Source organism: Lissotriton helveticus, chromosome 10, assembly GCF_964261635.1.
Source record: "Lissotriton helveticus chromosome 10, aLisHel1.1, whole genome shotgun sequence".
Taxonomy (NCBI): domain Eukaryota; kingdom Metazoa; phylum Chordata; class Amphibia; order Caudata; family Salamandridae; genus Lissotriton; species Lissotriton helveticus.
Window position 1 is genome coordinate 104,340,033 of NC_136071.1, and position 21,182 is coordinate 104,361,214.

Below are 21,182 nucleotides of genomic sequence, written 5' to 3' on the forward strand. Positions count from 1 at the left end.
TGCACCAACCCTACTGTCTCGAAAACGGCACAAAGCGGAGACAGCATGGGTGCCAAATAAATGGAGGCCATCAAAAGGCATGTCAACTAAAGTGGATTGACTGCTGCGAAAACTGAGTGGTACGAAGCCAAGCCCAACAGCTCAATGCCACAGACGAAGCCATGGCTTGGCCAACCGAATTGGTGGCATGCATACGACACCAAATGATTAATTTAGCAGCCTGCTGCTCATCTGAAATCAACTGGGCCAGATCGTTCTGATTAGCATCTGAGAGATGGCAACAGCCAGGCCAACGAATCCCATAAGGCATAAGAAAAATGCCTGAGGGCGCAAGGTGTGTTAATGGAATGTAAAGCAGCACTGGTGGTGGAACAGAAAATATACTTCCCAGAAGAGTCCTGTCTCCAGGAATCTCTATCAAGCAGAGTATGGGGCAGACAATCTAAATCATGAGAAACCGTAGCAACCTGCACTACAAAATTGAGGTGTGTGGATCGGCGTAGGAGACAATCAGGGTTGGTGGGGGCAGGGCGGTGCTTGTGGACAATAGAGTGGTCCACAGGAGGACCAGCATCTGGCTTAGACTAAGCCCTTAACAAAACATCATGCACGGCTCAACACCTGATTGGCCTAGATGAAGAACTCCCATGAGGGGGTCCATAGACTTTGCCACCGAAGGAAGAGACGAATCTAAAACTACAGCTGCCCTTTCCAACATGTCAGCCAAAGAGGAACTGTCCTCCGTGGCTAGGCCAGGAGGAGAAAGCGGGCCAGAAGCAGGGAAAGACTAACCCGCCTGGTTCACCCAAATCAGCAATCCAACAATCCACCACAGGATGAACCACAGGCATTGGCAGCACAAGCCCTACCCCTTCCTCATTTTCTTTAAAAATGGTTCCACGAACCCTCATGCATTAGCTCTGCACCCGACGTGAATCGACACCAATCTGGTGTTGTACCGACATCGGGAGAAGACAGTGGAAGGACCTCTGATGGTGCTGTGGACAGAATGAGGTGCGAGGAGGTCAGAGTTTCAAAAGCGAGTTCCCAAGGGTCATGCACCGGCACAGAGTCGGAGGTGATCGGTGATGCAGAAGCAAGCCCAAGAGCTAAGTCAGAGTCATTAAGGGCCACATGTGTGAACCCGGACGGACTGTGCACCGGCGTAGATGTGCATAAGGACCTAACTGCAGCTGACGGTGAACCTGCCCACGTGGGCACATTCAAAACACCTGTCACCGCCTTAGGGCCCGAAGGCGCTCCAGGGGAAGGTGAAGACACAAACCTGGCGTGGAAATGTCAATAATAATCTTTCATTTGGGTTAAAGATGAACAGGCTCCAGGAAAGGCAGGGAGGGACAGGAGAGACTCTTGCACGGGGTCCTCAGCTTGAAGGTGTGAGGAGCCATGGGAAACCACATCGTGAGACGACAAACCCGGGATAAGCTGCACTTTAACTGTTTGCAACGCAACTTACCCCAGGACGTGGACGGCGAGCGAAGTCTACGGGAATGGCTCTGTGAAGGGATCGTAGCTTGGGAAGGAGACCAAGATCCTTGTGATTCAGCGGATTTCGACAACTGTGCCGTCAGGAACTTTATCTGTCACTCAACCAATGCCTTTGGCTTCATTTGTTGACAGGCTTTGCACTCCTCAGAGTCGTAGTCCACGACCAAGCACCAAATGCAGACAGAATGAGGGTCCCTGCCTGCCATCAGTCGAGCACAAGTTTCAAAAGGTTTAAAACCAGAAGGCATAGAAAAAAGGCACACTGTTCCAGATGAAAAAATGTCGTAGAAGGCCACAAAACAGCCAGAGGAACCGCATCCCCGGATTCACGTTGTAGCATTCCCAGATTTACAACATTTTGTAAAACTCGGACAGCGCCAGATTCCTATGCCTCCCCAGCGGCGGGAATGGCATAACAACGAGAAAGTTTTCATTTCTTCTAGTTTTTTCCTCTTTCTATAAGTTCTGCATTCTGCACCACTTGTAGAAAAGAGGAACATACCATTAATGATTGTTATTCTGCAGGAAGGTGTCCCTTCTTGTACAAAAACAATCATCCCAGCAGCGCGGGCACCCTTGCAATATGACGCAAGAGTGCCTGCGTTGGCACATGGCAGCAAATTGTGCACCAGCACATGGAAAACCACATAGCTGCATTGTATTGTTGTTAATATGACCTCTGACCTCCCAGTCTGTGCAGCCCTGCTGACTGTGCCTCTGCCGCGACCCCTTCTACCTTGCCGCTGGTAGGGGTTTGAGTCTGCCTGTTGCCCCTGTGCCGTTGTGGTCTCTTCTCCATTTTATTTTGATTTTTACTGCCTTAGTGTAAATGTATTTTGCCCCCTAATCCTCTTCTCCTTTTGTGCCTGTTTTTCAGCGCTGCTACCCCCGCGGCGCTTTCCCCCGCCGGGTTTTACCTCCCGCCTCCCAGCTGCACTTCCCTCCCCTTTCCCCTATTTAATAGCGGCCGCTGCATGGCTGTGCCGCAGGCCCACCAAATGCATGCCCATTTGCATCCCTCCACGACCCGACCGCGACCAGCGCCAGAGACCCTGGTTCTCCGGCCACCTGCCGCTAAGACCCAGTGGCCCTCCTCTCACTCAACCTTGGAAGGAACAACAACTGCCAGCTGTCGACACCAAACACCACCCACGGCCAGGCCAGTACACATGCCGTCGCTGCTGCCAAAACTTCACCACCCTCCGCACCACTGAAGCCGCAGTCCCCACACTGGACGCCAACACCACTGAAGCCATGAAGTATATACTCCTCAAGGTGCGCTCCCTGCACAGACATACAGTAGAGATTTGGGACCTCCTTGACCCCCTCTCACCAGATGACTCCTTTTTCACAGAAACCTGGACCAACGCCTCCTCCGCCCCGACATCGCCACCGCCATAAGCGATATATCTAAGATTCAGAGGAAGGACTACCCCCACCACCCAGTAGGGAGACTCACCATCGCACACAAGAGCTCCCTTCGGCTCTCCTCCTCCAGCACGAGCGACCCCCTGTCCAACACCGAACACCTCCACTTCTAAATTCAGACCAGCCCCAGAACCACGCTTCGCAGCACCCTCGGCTACAGACCCCCCTGGACTCGCGCCTCTTTCACCACTAGCATTGTGGACCTCATCACACCCCACGTCACTGATGGACTACATACTCATCGGAGACCTGAACTTCCACCTCAGCAACCACAGTGACCCCGACTCCACCGCCCTCCTAGACAACCTCCACATACAAGGCAGGACACACCCTCAAGTTAACAAGAAATCACAATAGTAAATGGTGTCCCAGTGACGGTATAAGGAACCTATGACAATAGTTGCGTTTTTTGTGACATATTTACATGGTTTCCTTTAAAACACAAAAGTGACCATTATCAAGTATGCATAATGTAATCAACACTTCAAACAATAAACAAGTGCTGTGTATTGGTTCTCTTTTCTTGTAGTCATTTGTTAACTTTATGTGTTATTTCATCTTGATTATATAAACAAAAATTGTCTACGGCAAAGGTATTCTTATGTGTGTTTGGCCGCTCTCTCTCAGATATCAATTGTTAACTCGTATCATTGCCATCGTGCATTTTTTCCTATTACTACCAAGTAGTTACTTGTCTGCAGTAGCCGATGTTCTTTAGTTTAATACTTTACACACCCTAGGCTCCATGCGAGTAGGGTTCCCTTGTTCCTTGTCCTATACACTTAGATATTTGGTGCCTGCTGCCTGTCTCTGGTCACTGGCTGGGCTCGGTGACAGTGACAGTGGGCGACAGTGGCAGTTCACTTTGTGTATTCTCGCTGGACAGTCCCACACACAAAGGAAGGCAGGACGTGACTTCATGCATCTTCCTGGGAAGAAGGGAGGAAGGAGATGGGCACACCCTGGGAAAAAGGGATGAAGGAGCTGAGCACAGCCTCGCACTTACACATGAATGGGCTGTCCTCTGACCACACCCAACGGGCTGCATACCTCCCTGTAGTGAGAATGAAGCCAGGGCAAGATGAACAGGCCTGTGTGCACTTCAAAGGACCTTCTTTGAAGTAACCCCCACTTCAAAGGCACACCTGGGTATAAGTTCTAGACCTTCAACCCTACTAACTCAGTGCACTCATGGACCTGTAACATCTTTGACAAGAAGAAGGACAGCCGGGCTAAGGGTTGCTGCTTACTGCACAACTGCTGGGGAAGATTGCTGCTTTGCTGTGCTCTCTGCTGTCTGCCTGCTCCCTCTCACTCTCCCAAAGTGTCTGCAAGGGCTAGTTGACTAGCCTCCTGTTGCCAAAGATTAAGGGACATCGAAGTCTTTATCCTTGCTCCTGTGCCTTTGTCATTGGAAGTGATTCCAGGTGCTTGCTCCGTGGAAATGACGCATTCTCTTCTTCAATAAGCAGAATTGTTGCTGAAGCTGGAACAGAATAGATGCATCGCACTTGGGACCCAAGAACGTCACTGGAACTTCTGCATAGAAACCACTGCATTGCTGCCACTGCTGAAGGACAATCAATGCATCCCTTCAACAGCGTGGAGAAACCTGGTGCATCAGCTATGGAATCAATGCATTACGGAACTGTCGCTTCATCTTCAGAAACCAATGCATTGCCATTGCTGCATGTATAAAATCAACACATTTCCTCAACTGTAGGACTGATACTGACGAATCCCCCGGCTGCACCCCGCATCTCTTTGTGGACAAGGATTAAGGTACATTTGCTCAGCGGGCCCAGCATGGGTCCTGGAGCCTGCCAACGCTCCATCGCAGGTGGCCTGAACTCTTGAATTTGTTCTGGTCCGGAGCCACCAATTAACTGGTTAGGCACTATTTGCTTCTAAGTGCTATTTATCCAGTATTGGATCTTTCAAAGATTCACATGTTTGAATCATCCCCGCCGTCGAGATGGGATTCTAGAGATAGAATGTGGGAATGTGTCCCTCCCTGTTTGTTAAGGTAATAAATGCATGTAGTATTGTCTGTTCGTATAAGAACTGAAGAGCCTTGTATGCTTGGGAAGAAAGCCTGTAAGGATAGAAAAATGACCCACAACTCAAGAAAGTTGATGTGAATTTTTGCAAGCAATTTGGACCACTTGCCTCTTATACGAGAGATCCTGAAGATGGGCCCCAGCCCTCTAGAGAGGCATCTGTGATAAGGATGAAATCCGGTAGCAGGGAACGGAAAGTTAGCCCTGTCGAGAGATTCCTGGAGAACTGCCACCAAAAAAGGGCCTTTTTTCATGGTTGGAGTTATCCGAACTAGGTCGTCGAACGATCTGGTTACTTAGAGCCATTGCTTGTCTAGCTGCTCTTGGAAGGATCTCATTTTGAGACGTGTGTAAGGTACCATCGAATTTGTTGAAGATATTATGCTGGCTAGATTGGTCACCAAAGAGATGAGATTTGTTTGTCTTTCTGCAGACAAGACTGCCCTGTCTTGCATGGTATCCAGAGGTGCTCCAATAAACGTAATCTTTTAAGACTGTTGTAGAACAGACGTTTGATAATTGAGCATCAGCCTTAAGGAGCGAAACATCTGTAAGCAGATCGAAGACCCCCGCTTCCTATACATCCTACAAAATATCACCATTCACCTCCCGGGTAGCTGGTTCCAGGAATTAGATGGCATGTTCACTCGGTTTCTATGGGAAGGAGGGAGGCAGCGAATGTCCCTTGCACACTGTCGTATTCCCCCCTTTGACGGGGGCATGGGGGTGACTAATCTCCACCTCAACTATCTGGCCACGAGGCTCATTGTGATCCACGACTGGTTCGCGGGTGGCTGGTCCGACCAGTCGTACCAAGTGGAACTTAGGGAGATGGACTTCACACGGATCCAAGCATTCCTGCATGGCAGCCTGGTACCACAGGCTCTACCCCCTGTCACCAGGACGGTCCTCAAGGCCTGGAGTACAGCCCTCCGCCATGTACAATGGGACCGGAAACTCACCAGACAGACGCCTCTGTGGAGTGGAGACTGGCTGAGGGAAGTCTCCTCCCTACGGGATTTCCGTCGCTGGGATCTCATCGGGATCTCGCAACTCGGAGACGTGTGGGTAGGGGACCACATTAGATCTTTCGCAGACTTGTAACAATGTCACACCCTCCTCCCCTCCCAATTTTATAAATATTTATTTATTTATTTATTTATTTATTTATTTAGAGTTTTATAAAGCGCGCAGCTACCTCTAACGGAGGTGTCCCGGCGCTGAGGACCTTATCTCAGAAGAGTCAAAGGGGAGAGAATGGAGGCTTTAAGGATTACATTTGAGTAAAGAACCAGGTTTTCAGTTTTTTTCGGAACAGGGATTCTGATGTCAGAAATCTTAACTCTGTGGGCAGTTGGTTCCAGAGTTTGGATGTGGCAACTGCAAGGGCCCTTCCTCCCGTGCGTGCAAGACGATAGAGGGGGCAGAACATGCGGCAAAGATGGTTAGATCTGAGATTTAGTGGGACTTGTGAGAGCCTCATTCTGCAACGTAGGTATATGGGGCCTCGGTTGTTGAGAGCTCTGAAAGCCAGAGTTAAGGCTTTAAAATGGATACGCAGTCTGATAGGAAGCCAGTGGAGTTTGATCAGGTGGGGTGCAATGGAATGGCGGTAAGGAATATTGCATACCAGCCTGGCAGCAGCGTTTTGGACTCTCTGTAGTTGGTTAATGATGTAGGTAGGAGCACCTACATACAAGCTGTTAGCGTAGTCCAGATGGGTGGTGATGAGGGCGTGGACTACCGTTTTTCGAGAGTCCAGCGGTAAAAAGGGGATGATTTTTTTAACATACGTAGTTTCCCAAAACAGGCAGAGGTGACTTTGTTGACTTGGGTATTACAGGAGAGGGAGGTGTTAAATTGGAAGCCTAAGTTTCGGGCGGCTTGGACTGGTTCTGGAGGAGGATTGAGTTCGGACGGCCACCATAGATTGGAGGGTAGGGGGATTTCTGATTGAAGAATAGGATTTCCGTCTTGTCTGTATTGAGTTTTAAATTATTCGCCGACATCCAGGAGGAGATATTCAGCATGCAATGACGAAAATTGTCAAATGATTTTTCAGAGTGGTCTTTGAAGGAGAACACCAACTGGGTGTCGTCAGCGTAGAAGGTTACTTTGACGCCCCAGGATTCCACCACATTTGCCAAAGGTAAGAGGTATACATTATAGAGAAGCGGGCTGAGGGCAGAGCCCTGCGGGACGCCCCAGATCAGTGATTATTTGGAGGAAAGAAAGGGTCCAAGCATCACTTGTTGAGTTCTGTTCATGAGAAAAGATTTTACCCATGAGAGGGGAGGCCCATCCACACACACATTCCATCCCTGAGCTCTTTCCCGGAATTGAATCCCCTGGAGGCCCAGGTGATGATGGGGAATCTGGGTGGGGGGGGGGGGTGTCACAAATCTACCGATCCCTGGTGAACAAAGGCGCCACGTCCTTAAATCGGCTTTGGGCCCGCTGGGAGGGGTGGCTGGGTCCCCTGGAAGAGGCGGATTGGAGAGACGCCCTTATGGCCCCCAAAACTTTGACAGCTTCCAAGTTACGCCTCGTCCAACTTTACTACCTCCATACGGCATATCTCACTCCGGCGCGCCTCTTCAGCGCCCGCATGCGATCCTCCCCGGCCTGCGCACGCTGCAATCATGCTCCAGCAGATTTCTATCATGTGGTATGGCAGTGTCCGGCTCTAGCGCCGTTCTGGAGAGGGGTGGAGCTCGAACTCACACAGGCCCTTGGGTGGGAGGTGCCCCATGACCAGGTGCACCTGCTTTTGGGGGTGTTTGATGGCCTCGACGGATCCAGGGCAAATAAGCGCTTCCTGGGGACGGCAGTGGCGGTGGAGAAGACAGCTATAGCAGCACTCTGGTCCCAGGCCAAGTCTCCTACTGTGCGGAAATGGAGAAGAGGGGTGGATTGGTGAGGGGCCCAAGAGGAACCCCTCTTTGAGGTCCGGAGATGTCCCGAACTTTTCGGCAAGGTGTGGGTAAATGGTTCCATTTATTACCTGTTTGAGGGGCCCGACAAAGTCTTGTATATGCATAGTTGTATGTGAATGTCGCATTCACCCCTTTTGTGTCTTATGATTTTTTGTCGGCTTTCCCTGAATGTGCTTCATCTTGATAATGTGCTTGATCTGCAACCAATGAATTTTTCTGTTACCAATAAAACCAATAAAGTTGATTATCAAAAAGAAAAAATCTGAAGTTGTCATGAAATCCACGTGATTGAGAAGCTAAAGTATCTCCTGAAGAGTGACCATTCAGACGAAATGCAGAGACGCAATAGTTGGATTGATGTTGGTCGTGGATGGAGTCATAGCAGGTGCCAAGATGTTGTCACTGTTTTCTAGTATTGTCTCTATATTGGGTAGCTTTTTTCCTTCTGGGCTGTTGTCTGGAATATGCAGCAGACAATGGTGCTCGATATAACTGTTGCAGCTGATACCCATAGCAGTAAGATGGATATATGACGGTACCACGCGTACTTTTACAACGCGTACCGTTACAACGCTACTTTTACCACGCAAGTCGTTACAACGACTTGCGTGGAGGGGCGCTGGATAGTAAATTTTTTAATTTACTATTCCAACTCCAGTCCCCGTGGACTCTAGGGAAAGGAGTTGGATAGTAAATTAAACTATTTACTATCCTGGAGCGCCCCCCAGCGCAAGTCGTGGTAACGACTTGCGTGGTAAAAGTAGCGTGGTAACGGTACCGCGTTGTAAAAAATGCGTGGTTACCGTTGTATACCCAGTAAGATTGATATGGTTGTGCATGGTATTTCTGGTAATTTCCACAAAAGGAATAAGATCCTCTCCCACACGCTCCGTGAAAGGGTGTTTTCCTGTATTGAAGCATCCCTAAAGATTTAGCAGTATCTGTATCCGCTTTAATATCCTGTAAGGCCTTATCACTCAGAAAGTGGTACATTTTAACCAACGGAGAACTGCCGCTCCAGCCAACTGTCTAAAAGCAAGAGGTTGATATTTGACCTTCAATAAGAATCTTTCATGCCTCCTGCTTCTTATCTTTTGGTAAATATTCAAGATATGATGCCACATCCTACCCTATCTGGTGGTCATATCATCCTACAATTGGCAAGGAATTAGCAGCATGCACCAACGCACCTGCAATGCAGGTAAACTTTTTCCCAATATTGTCCAAGCATCGCCCATCTTTATCAGGAGGAGTAGTAATAGGCACTGAAGGGTTTCGTGATCTTCGTTGTACAGCCTGAGCAATTACCGAATCCGGCCTTGGATGTCCCACTAAGCAGGCTGGTGCATCATCAGGGGCCTTATATTTTTTATCAGTACTGGGAAGGACTACCTCAAACTGAGTATGGTGCTTTCATAATTTTAACCCCTTCCTCCCAAATGTGATCAATAATAGGAATTGCATGTACTGTTTTTCTGGACTGATCTTCAAAATCATACAAAAACAGTCAGACTGTTTGACAGGCATAGGCAAATGGAAACGATTTGCTGCTCTTTCCATCAAGGCATGGAAGCCGCCAATATCCTCAGGGGAGAATCAATTGCCTGAGGAGCTTGAGGAGAAGGCGTAGGAATTAAATAATCTTCCCATTCATTAATAACTGGTGGAACATATTGAATTTCACCTTCTTCTGCCTCGTCATCCGGTAGGACATGGTCTTGTTGCACAGGTATAGAAACCTCTGATTCCAGAATAGGCGTTACCAATGGTCGAGAATCTGTGGCAAGAGGTGGAGATTTTGCTACTTGCGCTGTTCCCGCTGCTGTAGGGAAACGGATATGATAGTCATGCAACATAGCTGTCAAATCCTGTACCAATGCAACAGGCAGCTGGATCATTGGTTCTTGGCATGGCATCCTAAATTGTGATTTGTCCAAAGCAAAGGTGAAATCTGAGAAGGATAATGGAAAAAACCTCTTAATTAAGGCACAGTTGGCGAGAATTTTGACGGCAAAACAGGTGTTATCTGTAAGGTGAAAGGTATCTTTAATTGATGCATCGACCAAGCCTTCATCGACGGTGATGCAGATACCGTCAACAGAGAGAAGACGGTGGCCAGCAATGTTGTTGTCATTATTGGTGGAGGCGACAGAGCGGTCACCGTCGATGAAGAAGTTGTCGTCGGCGATGGAAGAGGTGCTATCTGTGGAGGCGCCGTCGATGGTGGAGGTGTCGACGCTAGTAGTGTAGTCGGCTGTAGGCGCCGACAAAGAGATTAGCACCAACTGTGGATTAGATGCCGTCGACAACAGCAAAAATCCCGTCGGCTTATTCTTAGTCGACAAAGCCTCCGTAGACGATGTAAGCAAGGTAAACAACTGTTGGGAAATGAATTCCAAAGATTCTTTTAGCGTCAACGACATCTTTTCAGCAACGACAATTGACTTCACAGTCTCTTCTGAGGGAGTTTTCATATTTTTAGAAGCGGTTTTTGAGGCAGATGTTTCCTCAGAAGGGAATGGTTGCTTCCCTTTTTTTTGAGGCAGTATGCGCAGACTCACAATGGGTCTTTTTTGATGCTTTTTTATTTCCCTCAGGAGATTCCAAAGATATATCCTTCTTTTTAGGAAGTTCACTGGATGTCTGGGAACTGAAACTGTCTTCATTATCAGAGAGCACAGAAGATTTAGATTTGAGTTTTTCTAACCAAATAAGCAACCAATCTTCTCTGTCTTTTAAAGTCTTAGTAGAGAAAGTTTTACAAATCCTACAGTCTTTGACCTTATGAAGAGTGTATAAGCAGTAAATACAATCATTGTGGGGATCTTCAGTGTGCGGCCTTTTCTTACGACATGACCCACAAGGTCTGAAGAGGCCTTTCTTTGAAGAATCTGACATTTTGAAATTCAAATATCCGAGATGAAGAGAAACACTTAGCAGAGCTCAGGGAGACTCCCTGTCACAACGAAGTGCAGTAGAAAATCTGAGGGACTTGCCTCTCTGTAGTATTCTAGATGGTGTTGATGTCTGATTGGTTGCGTTTTAACTTTGGTTCATTTTACAAAAGGATATGGATGGTCTGATACAGTGACTGTTCAATGCATGATAGCCTATAGTAAAATGATTTACTGCTAATATACATTTACCGTGAGACTCCCACCTCGACCTTCAAGCATGTGAATCTATGAAAAATACCATTACTGGATAACTGAAGTTACAGGTAAGTAACTGATTTCCTCACACACCAACATACAATGAAGACCCTGATGTATTTGCTCTCAGGTATTAAATATTTATAACTACAACCTGCTAAGAAATAGGTACTGGAAACCATATTCACCCCATTATCTGATATTTCAGCAAAATGAAGGAATTCCTTGACCTGGGAGCCACACACTTAATCTACATTAGTGATACATCATGTAGTTCTTCTTGGAATTCCAATCTTTCTGTTTAAAAAAATATATATCTCTGTTGTTCTTTTCAACAATAACAGTGCTCAAACAATGGGTAATAACTCCAGTAACTCACAAAACCATCAACTCATCCCCAACAGATTAACAAAACACATTTCTAATAATCAGTTCTTGATGAATACATTCTCTAGATCAATTGGTGACTGCTCCCCTCCTTAGTAATGCTTTCGTAACCACCTGTACCTCACAGGGTCAAAATCAGACCTTTATGCAGCATGAATCAGGGCCCTGTCTTAAACTCAAGAGCTGAAGCCCAATGTGTAAAGATTAAGAGGGTTATTTACAGTTTAGTGAAACAGTGATCATATTCTTAATGGTTAAGAACAGTCACACATCTAGTCTTCTCTGTTGAAAATACTGTCTCCAGCACTCCGAATGCAAGGATCCAGTCGAGTAGTTTGTGACCATATTATTTCTGTCATTGTTTTACTTGGTATGTAAATTTCAAATAGCTCTCTCTATAATATATGTATTTGATTTCTGAAGAGTTCCATAGTTTGTCCAAATGTACAGACACAAGTCTAAGACATATTTTCCTCTAAGTATGTGGCATTATACATACTAAGATCTTCTTGGACCTCTTTGCTGTGTTTGACACCAGCGACCATAAGATACAGCTCAATCGCCTGATATCACATGGAGGTATCAATGTAACAGCCCTATTCATAGCATGCAGTTTCTGAATAAGCACATATAGCAAATAAAGCTAGTTCTCCTAATTCTCTGTAATCACTGCCATTGGATATGGGGTTCTGCCCAGACCTTTGTAGGCATCAGCATGCATTATCACATATCCTGGAAGCTAACTACATTGGATTCCATAGCTCTTCTCTAATATTAATAATGCATTTTCTAAAGAGCATAGCTGCCTCATGTGAGATGTCCCAGTGCTAGGTACAGGTATCCAGGACTAAATGCAGCTGGTAAACCCCCATAAATCCTGAGCTAAAGAACACGTTTTTTTTCTTCTAAGAAGACATCCGGACTGAGCTTGAAGAACCTTCAGGGGGCAGAGCATTCACCAATTTCAGCGTTAAATGGCTGAACGAGCTCCCGCCTCTACACACCTTCTTTACTTTGGGAACAATCACCAACATCTCCCCTGCCGATCTTAAATTCCTCAGATTTAGTTCAAATTAGAGAAGGAGGATGGCAGATACTAGATGAAGGGTACCTGGCCATTTCCCAACAACCAAAAAAATGGAATTCCTGCTCCTGGGTTCAGTTGATCCATTACCAATATCTTGTGCAACCGCAGACACCATGTGCCCCACCGCCTACAAGGCCAGGGTAGAGAATATACAACCTGCGTGTGCTGTTGGTCACAGAGATTTGAGTTACCCATCCATCAATAACTCCTCTCATCCATCAATTGATCCCTTTGACCATCCATCGTTTCAAATGACCATTCACTCTGCCATGCTTTCACCCACCCATCCATACTCTCAGATTTCCATTTTCTCTGCTATCCATCCATCCTCTGCCATTTACTCTGCCATCCTTTCATCCATCCTCCATCCAGATATCCTCTTGGATTTCAATTTACTCTGCCCTCCTTTCATCCATCCACCTATCCATCCATCCACCCTACTAAGATTGGCCATCTTTTCCATCTTTTTATCACCCGTCCATCATCTCAGGTTTCCATTTATTCTGCCATTCTTTCTTCAACCCATCCATCTTCAGATTTACATTTACTCTGACAATCTTTCAATCACCCATCTAGCCATCATCTCATCTACCGATCCTTTCACCGCCTCGTCTACCCATCCTGTCACCCATTCATCCATCCATCCTTTCACCCTTCTATACTTCCAGCCACCCATCCTTTCACACACCCATCCTTTTGCCCACTCATCCATCCTTTCACCCACCCATCCATCCTTTTACCTACTGATCCTTTCCCCCACATATCCATTCTTTAATCCATCCATCCTCCTAACCCACTTACCTATCCATCCATTCATCTTTTCATCCACCAACCCCCTAATCATCCCATACTTTCATTCACCCATCCTTTCACCCGCATAGCTATCCATCTTTTCATCCACCCACCCATCCATCCCTCATTTCACTTACTCATGCATCCACTCACCCATTCCCTCCTTTCCTTTTTGTATCAGTCTAACTTTCTTTCTATTAGTGATACCTGCCAAGTTGGACATAAGAGTCCCCAATAAGAACCCAATAAACAACCCCACCCCCGCTGTAGCTGGTAAAGCCGGGGGGGGGGGGGGGGTTCAGGGTGCCCTGATGAAGAGGCACACCCTTCTTCTTAAAATTAAAAGCACTGATGCATTTCTACCCCCTACATTGATAATTTCCAACATCTTTTGATGATTTTCTTTTTTCCAATAGACTTTTATGTATTTAATACTGTAGACTGATTCTGCTCTATTTTTTTTATCTTGGTTGCAAGAAGGCATTGCTGTGGATAACTCCTTGCTCTTTTGTAGGAATTCTCACCACCCTAGTCGGGTATCCATAGCTCAATAATGTCTATGCTACTAAGCCTAATTGTGGATTAATGTCAGTAGCCTCCGAGCGGTTCCTCCTGAACTACAGCAAGTGCCTCAATGGCTGACGTTCTCTCAGTGGGCTCAGGTAGATACTACCACATCTCAGTAAGTCCTTCATGTCTGTTTTCTCTGTGAGTACCTTATTGTTTATTTTTCCATTAGGAGCTGAGGTGACAACGTCCAGAATTTATAATCCGTTGTTACTAATGATGACAGCAAATTTCAGATTGGGTTCCTGCACATTAAGGCTCACCATAGCGTGATCAACACTTGTTTTACACTACTTTGTATTGGCTATGAGTTGTGATGCAGGTAGAGTTTCACTGGTCATTGCACACCAGTGACTGCCCCACACTCATGCATAACATCAAAAAGTTATCGTCTAGTTGGATAATGTGCCGGTCAATAATCTTTATACCGTGGACCTCAGATATGTGCACTTTCCTCTTAGGTCCATGTATTGTGATTTGGGAACTTGGTAGCAGAAAAGACACACACAGTTGTTTCTTGAAGGGAAACAGTGCACTGTGGAATATCCTAAATATGTGACAGAGTATTCCATTATTGACGGTATCAAATTTAAGCGGATCCTATAAACAATAGTTGATAAGGATGTTAGTTTGATAGCCCCTAAAGCACACTGGCCATTCTAGTTATCTGGGGAATAGTTGAGAGAGGATGTGAGGTAATGTTTTCATCTCGCTCCCTTACATGTTTTATATCATATTTCTGTAGTAGACATGGATTTGCGATTTATATTGTACATCCCAATATAAACTAACATTTCCTTCTGTCATACCTCTGACCCTACAATTATGGATTACACACAATTTTCCGTAATAATTTAAAAGATTTATATCATGACCAAAGGACCTGTTAAAAAAAAATAAAGGACCTGTTAACCTGCAATTGTATGCATGATTATTGTTTTAAGTGAGCATATATTTGTACAAGCTGTGTGAAGTTTTGGAAGGGGAAAGGTATTATCTTACCGTATTCAGCTTCTGGTTGAACAGGACGAGATCTGAAAATGTGGCCTGTAATACGAATTTCCCAACGTTGTTGTCCACCCAGTCTTTGAAAGAAACAGTTTCACAGGCAACACCTATTTAGAAACAAAGTCGTAAAATGTTATTATAAGTGAATACAAGCGATAAGCGCAGGCATGTGTAGATATGTGTACATTCAATACTGTATAGTTTTAAGGGAATGGAAATACCAGTATAACTTTTCAGAGTGTCGCTCCAGGTCACTGCAAGAGCGGGTGAGTGCCAAATTACCAGTAATGCAAGCAGCACTGTAAACATTGTTTTTGTTTAATAATTGATCTTATATACTCTGTCTACAGATAATACGTTACGGAAGGTAAGTAACTTGTTCATCTGATAGAGACTTCTACTGCAGATACACGAGCCATCCCAGCTGTGGGCTGTGGACTCATATCCTAAACCAAGAAGTCTTGCAGGACTGAACAGGCGACACGTCCATCCCTGCACACCTGTCCATCAAGGCAGTAATGTTTTGCGAACATGTGCAAAGAAGACCACGTCGCTGCCTGACAGACGTCTTGGACTGGGACAACCCGAGCCAAGGCCGTAGTCGCAGCCTTTCCCCTGGTGGATTGGGCACTTAACCCATCAGGGGGCTGCTTCTTTGTTAAGGCATAACAGATTTTGATGCAGAGAACGACCCAGCGAGAGATGGTCCTTTTCTGCACTGCTCTTCACTTCTTTGCTCCATCATACCCCACAAAGAGTTGGTCATCCACCCGGAACTCTTTTGTGCTTTCAAGGTAGAACAACAACGCTCTTTTTGGGTCCAGTCGGTGGAGAAGCTCCTCTTCCTTAGAGGGATAAGGGGGAGCAAAGATAATGGGCAAAATGATGGACTGACCCAGATGAAATGGGGTCACACCCTTTGGCAAAAAGGATGCCCTGGGGCAAAGCACCACTTTGTATGGAAAGGACATAAGATAAGGAGGCAAACAAGATAACCCCTTTAACTCACTCACCCTCCTGGCAGATGTAATCACCCCTAAGAAGGCTGTTTTGATGGTCAACAGCCAGAGGGGACAATTGTGCAAAGGCTCAAACAGAGCACACATCAGACAGGTAAGGACTAAATTATGGTCCCAAAGTGCGTGGGTGGAAGCAAGTGAGCCCGCCCTTTTAGAAATCTATTTACAATAGGAGACTTAAAGAGAGAGGTCTGGCAGCTGCAAAAAAGCAGACAGAGCAGAAAGGTAACCCTCAAGAGTTCCCAAGGCAGAGCCTATCTGGGCAAGGGTTAGAATGAATAAAAGGACAGTAGAAAGAGAAGCAGAAAGGGGATCAATGGACCTTTCTGTACAGTATAATACAAATTTCTGCCAACTGCCGGCATATACCGTTTTAGTGGAGAGTCGCTGGACGCCAGAATAACGTTACAGACTTCGGGAGGAAGGTCAAAAGCTATCAACTGCCACCGCTCAATCTCCACGCATGGAGGCGCAGAGTTGACAGGTTCAGGTGGAGAACCCTCCCATGCGACAAAAGATCCTCCTGAAGGGGCAGCCTGATTGGAGGATTGATACTCATTCTCAGAAGCTCTGGATACCTGACTCTCATCACCCAGTCCAGAGCCACAAGAATTACTTGGGCCTGGTCGCTCCTGATCTTCTTCAGAACACTGGGCAGGAGTGGTATGGCGGAAAGGCGTACAATAGGCCTGAGCTCCACTTGCGACAAAAAGCTTTGCCGAGCGATAGAAGCCTTGGAAACTCCAGTGCGCAGTACTGCTGACACTGCGTGTTCTCTTCGGAAGTGAACAAATCTAACCAAGATTCTCTCATTTTCTGAAGGAGACCTTGCACCACCTCTGACTGGAGACGCCACTCGTGATCCGCTAGGCATCAACGGCTGAGTTAGTCCACCCTGGCATTCAGATAACCTGCCAGATGTTGAACCACCAGGGTTATGCCCTGTTGTTCCAGGCACGTAATAGATCTCAAAACCTCAGATGACTTCATCAAATAAACAAAATATTCTAGAATACCCATTGTTGGTGATTGCTAGAGATTCAGGACCGACAAAGGAGAACTGTTTTTCTCTACACTAGCTTGATTTCCCCTTAAAGACACCCACCAATTTAACTTTCAGGGCCCATATTACAGAAGTGCCCCAGGGTGCAACTGGCTTTTGTGACTGCTTTGTTCGCGCCCGGAGCATTTTGATATTACAGAAGGGGCTGCAGATGCGTGTGCATTACAGATAATAGTGGCGTACATGTAGGGCTATTGAGAGAGGGTATTCCCTTGTGTGAATGGGTGCGTGGCACCATGCAAATGAGGGAATCTCTTGGCCTCTCTGCCAGCGCCATATTCCTATGGACCCTCCACACTTCCCCTTGCATGCAGGTGCAGTAATTCACTGCACCCTCCTGCAAGGGGATCTCTCTTCCCTCTTGAAAATGCAGAAGGGTTGCCACCCGCACAGAGAAACACAGAGCAGCTTTCAAAAAGCTACGACGTATTTCTCTTGAATGCGCTGCCCCAAAATCCCAGCTGCCCTGTAAGCAGTCATTCTTCCTAATTGGTTGCACTTTCCCTGTTTGCAGCCAGTGCATCTGCTTTAAGGTGTATCATGGCAGAAACAGGAAAAGTGCACTCTATCTGTAATAGGACCCCTGATCTGCTAAACTCTAGGTACGGTGAGTAATGGGGGAACAAAGTACTAACGTCCAAATAGATATATCATATTGAGTGTAAACCAAGCTAATAACAACCAACGTACTTTAAATAATTCTTAGAGCAATCTCGATGACTGAAATGGAGACTCAAACCTGTGGATCAGGAGGTAAAATTCTTGTGAAAAGTGCTGCTTCACAGGGAGCCTGGTATGTTCATGGAAGAGGGAAAATGTATACTTGTCTTCAAATTCCCTAAAAAGCTTTTGCTGGTAGACCCATTGCCAGCCGTGTGAAGTGCCCCAGGGCGTAGCTAGAGCTTGTGGCACTAGGGCTATCCCTCAGAGTGCCGCCCCCCCCCTTGCTGGGTTGAAAAAAGACGGCCAGCACTTGAAAGAGGTCCGAGAGACGCGTAGTATCGCTGCTAATAGTTACCTCGATCATGCAAGTTACATGCACATACATGACACAGTCCAAGACTACACAGTTGAATACACCGGTGACCGGCAGTACAAAAAACACACACACTACACTGCAAGATCTATCTGGGGACTCAGAAAAACTGCATGTGACATCCATCAGAGAGTTGCGTGAACAATTACAACACGAAAGGAGTGCATACCACCTATCAGCCCTACATGAAGTTAGAATGTTTGAAATCCGTTTTATGCTGCTAAGGTTTTGAGAAATTTCAATTTTATGCTGTCTGAAAAATCTCCCACGGTAAGTTTGTCTTTGCCTTCCTTACAAGTTTGCATTAAATTCTGCTATGTGCGGTAGCTCCTGGAACCACACTTATTGGACTTTTGAGTTTTGGAATGAAAACCATGTTCCCTTGATAAATGCTTTCAGGCCAAACCTACTGATATCTATCAGGGGAAAACCGGAAGATGGCATTTAGGTGCAGTAAGCAGCAAGATCTGGGCGTTGGTCCTCATTACTGGGGGAATAACCACTCGTAATGAAGGGTATAGCAACAACAAAACAAAAAAAAATTCAAAATACTTCCCTTCTACCTCCACTATCCTTTTTCAATCCAAATAACAGTCTAACATGTCCACTACTCAAATAAATTTCCTATTTCACTATACTAATTCACCACTAATCCTTTATGGGTTCCGAAGTAGCATGCTACTCACCGAAAAAGCACATTAACACCTCAACATGGGTGGCAAGCGCTATATAAATGCAAGCCTTTTTACCTCTTCTACCCCTTCGGTATCCTTCTTAATCCAAATAATTGACTAACATATCCACCACTCAAATTATTAAAAATGACTTGCATATTTCATTATACATTATACTAATTGCGTCTGTGAGCTCTGCCTCCCGTGGTCTATCCCACCTTCCAGTGTGAAATGACCAAACATAAGTAAGAAAGGAAAAAAAGTGAAAAACGATTGGCAGTGCCTCACGAGAGTAACACCATGGGAGTCTGCAGACTGGTACTGGCCTGCATCCTCAGGTTCTCATCATCAGCGACTGCCAATCCATAACAAAAATTGTGATAAAGTAAGAAAAAGAAAGAAGATCAGTGCTAAATTCCTAAGTCTCCATACCTCCACTATCATTCTCAATCCACATAATCTGACTAACACATTCACCACTCACCTTACTTTCATATTTTCATTATACTAATTCACCACTATTCCTTTCTGGGTTCCGAAGTAACGTGCCACTTGCCAAAAAAGCGCTTTAACACCCCATCAAGGGTAGCAAGCACTATATAAATGCAAACCTTTTTCCCTCTTCTATCCCTCCACTATCCTTCTCAACCCAAATAACTGACTGACATATACACCCCTCAAATTTCTTTCAAATTTTCACTATACTAAGTCACCACTTTTCATTTATGTGTTCCGGAGTAGCGTGCCACTCGCTGAAAAAGCGCTTTGATGCCTCGTTATGGGTAGTGAGTGCTATATAAATGCAATTACAATACAATACAAAAAATATTTGCAAAAGTGCCATCAACACCCTCAAGCAACCAGACAAGGGGAAACCATGCAACCAAATTTAAATCCATTCTTCCAAACTCCTGACCCCCACAAAGAACGTAGGTCCATATCGGTGTGTCAAAGGCAATATTGCAGATACATGAAATCAACCACATCTGGCCCACATTCTGCGTTAAACTAGACTTTAGGTTAAAGTTGTTAGATATATGAGGTGCTGCACCTCAGCCTCCTCTTAGATATGTTGCAGCTTTGACCAAACCAGACTTTTCAAAATTATTTGGACAGTCGTGGCTTCCCATAAGTTCCCAGAAGGGCAATAAGTTAAAAATGTAGAACTGTACATGGTTTACATGTAAAACCAGTGTTTTACTGGTAACCACTGATAACATTGTTGGATTCATCAGATTTGTATAAAATTGTGAAATGCCTAAGTGATGAGTGCAGGTGAAAAGTGCAGTAAATTGCTAAAGATTTCACTGCACATGTTTATATGTTACATAATAGTGAGGCAAATATTTCAGAGAACCACAACCCCAGAGGAGTCCAAAAAGGCTCAAAGTTAAAGTACCCAACAAAGAAATAGCAGACTAAATCAGCAAATAGACATCTTACGGGAAAGATTAAGCGAGGACCACTGAGTGGGAAGAGCAAGACCATCACAGAAGACTCATAGCTGCCAAGGTTTCAGATTGCTTATGTGTGACATGCTAATAATTTAAGTGTAATTATGAGTGACATTCAACGACTATGAGTGACATTTCCTCGTGAGCCAAAAATCAAGCAATAAAGACGAGAGAAACATATATATATCAGAAATGACACCCATTTGAGCAACTAAGGTAAGGTAAATTTTTATTGCACAGTTAATTAAAACTCACAATTTAAAATGCATAAAAAATTGGTTATCAAACATTTAAAATTATTTGCGTAGTACATATTGTCCATGAGTCAGTTAATGTGCTTCGTTTGGATCATGGGCTCATAGTTGCTAGGGGTAGTGACTGGCTATTGCACATTTACGTCTTTTTGTGCTTCATTAATTCTTTTTGCCACTGCGTCAAGGTATTTTGTAATTCTGCAGTTTAATTGGGTCTCTTGTGGATTGAAGCACAGTTTGACTGCCTGTCGGCAGGATCTAATCCCCTTCTGGTTCCATATTGCACGTAATAGTGTTCTCCTTAGGTCCGTTAAGCTGGGACAAATACATATTGTGTGGACTAGATCTTCGGGGCCTGTTTTGCAGAGTCGGCAAATTTGGTCGTCCTGAGTCCTCTTCCATGGAGCCAGATGAGGGAGAATTGGGAGAATGCCTAACCGCAGCTTTAGGAATTTTTCTTTAATCTTTTGTTAAAATCCTTGGTCTAAGTATTCTTGAGGCTTTAGAGTTTTATAGTCGTTTAAGACTATCCAGCCGTGTGCCCTTTTTGCCAGAGTTTCTTCATCTTCCAGTAAGGATGTTATTTTAGTTACTTTTGTTACCAGTTTTTTAAATTGTTTGTGGTCTACTGGGCTGTTCCAGAGGCCAATCAGCTCCAAATTTTGTAGAGATTCCATCAGGTACTCTCTAGCGTTTGATCGTTCACGTCTTTGCAGTTCAGTCCAGAGGTGGGAATTTAGGGTGCCCAGCTCTGCG

At 45.4% G+C, this 21,182-nt stretch overlaps 1 protein-coding gene across 1 annotated transcript in view; it reads right to left on the bottom strand.

Moving 5' to 3' along the window:
* LOC144783948 (uncharacterized) overlaps nt 1-21,182 on the bottom strand; it is a 376,042-nt gene that overhangs the window by 276,902 nt on the left and 77,958 nt on the right. The window contains exon 20 of the mRNA XM_078662677.1: nt 14,921-15,033. Within this exon, the coding sequence (XP_078518803.1) occupies nt 14,921-15,033 (113 nt within the window). The remainder of the gene's footprint in view (nt 1-14,920; nt 15,034-21,182) is intronic.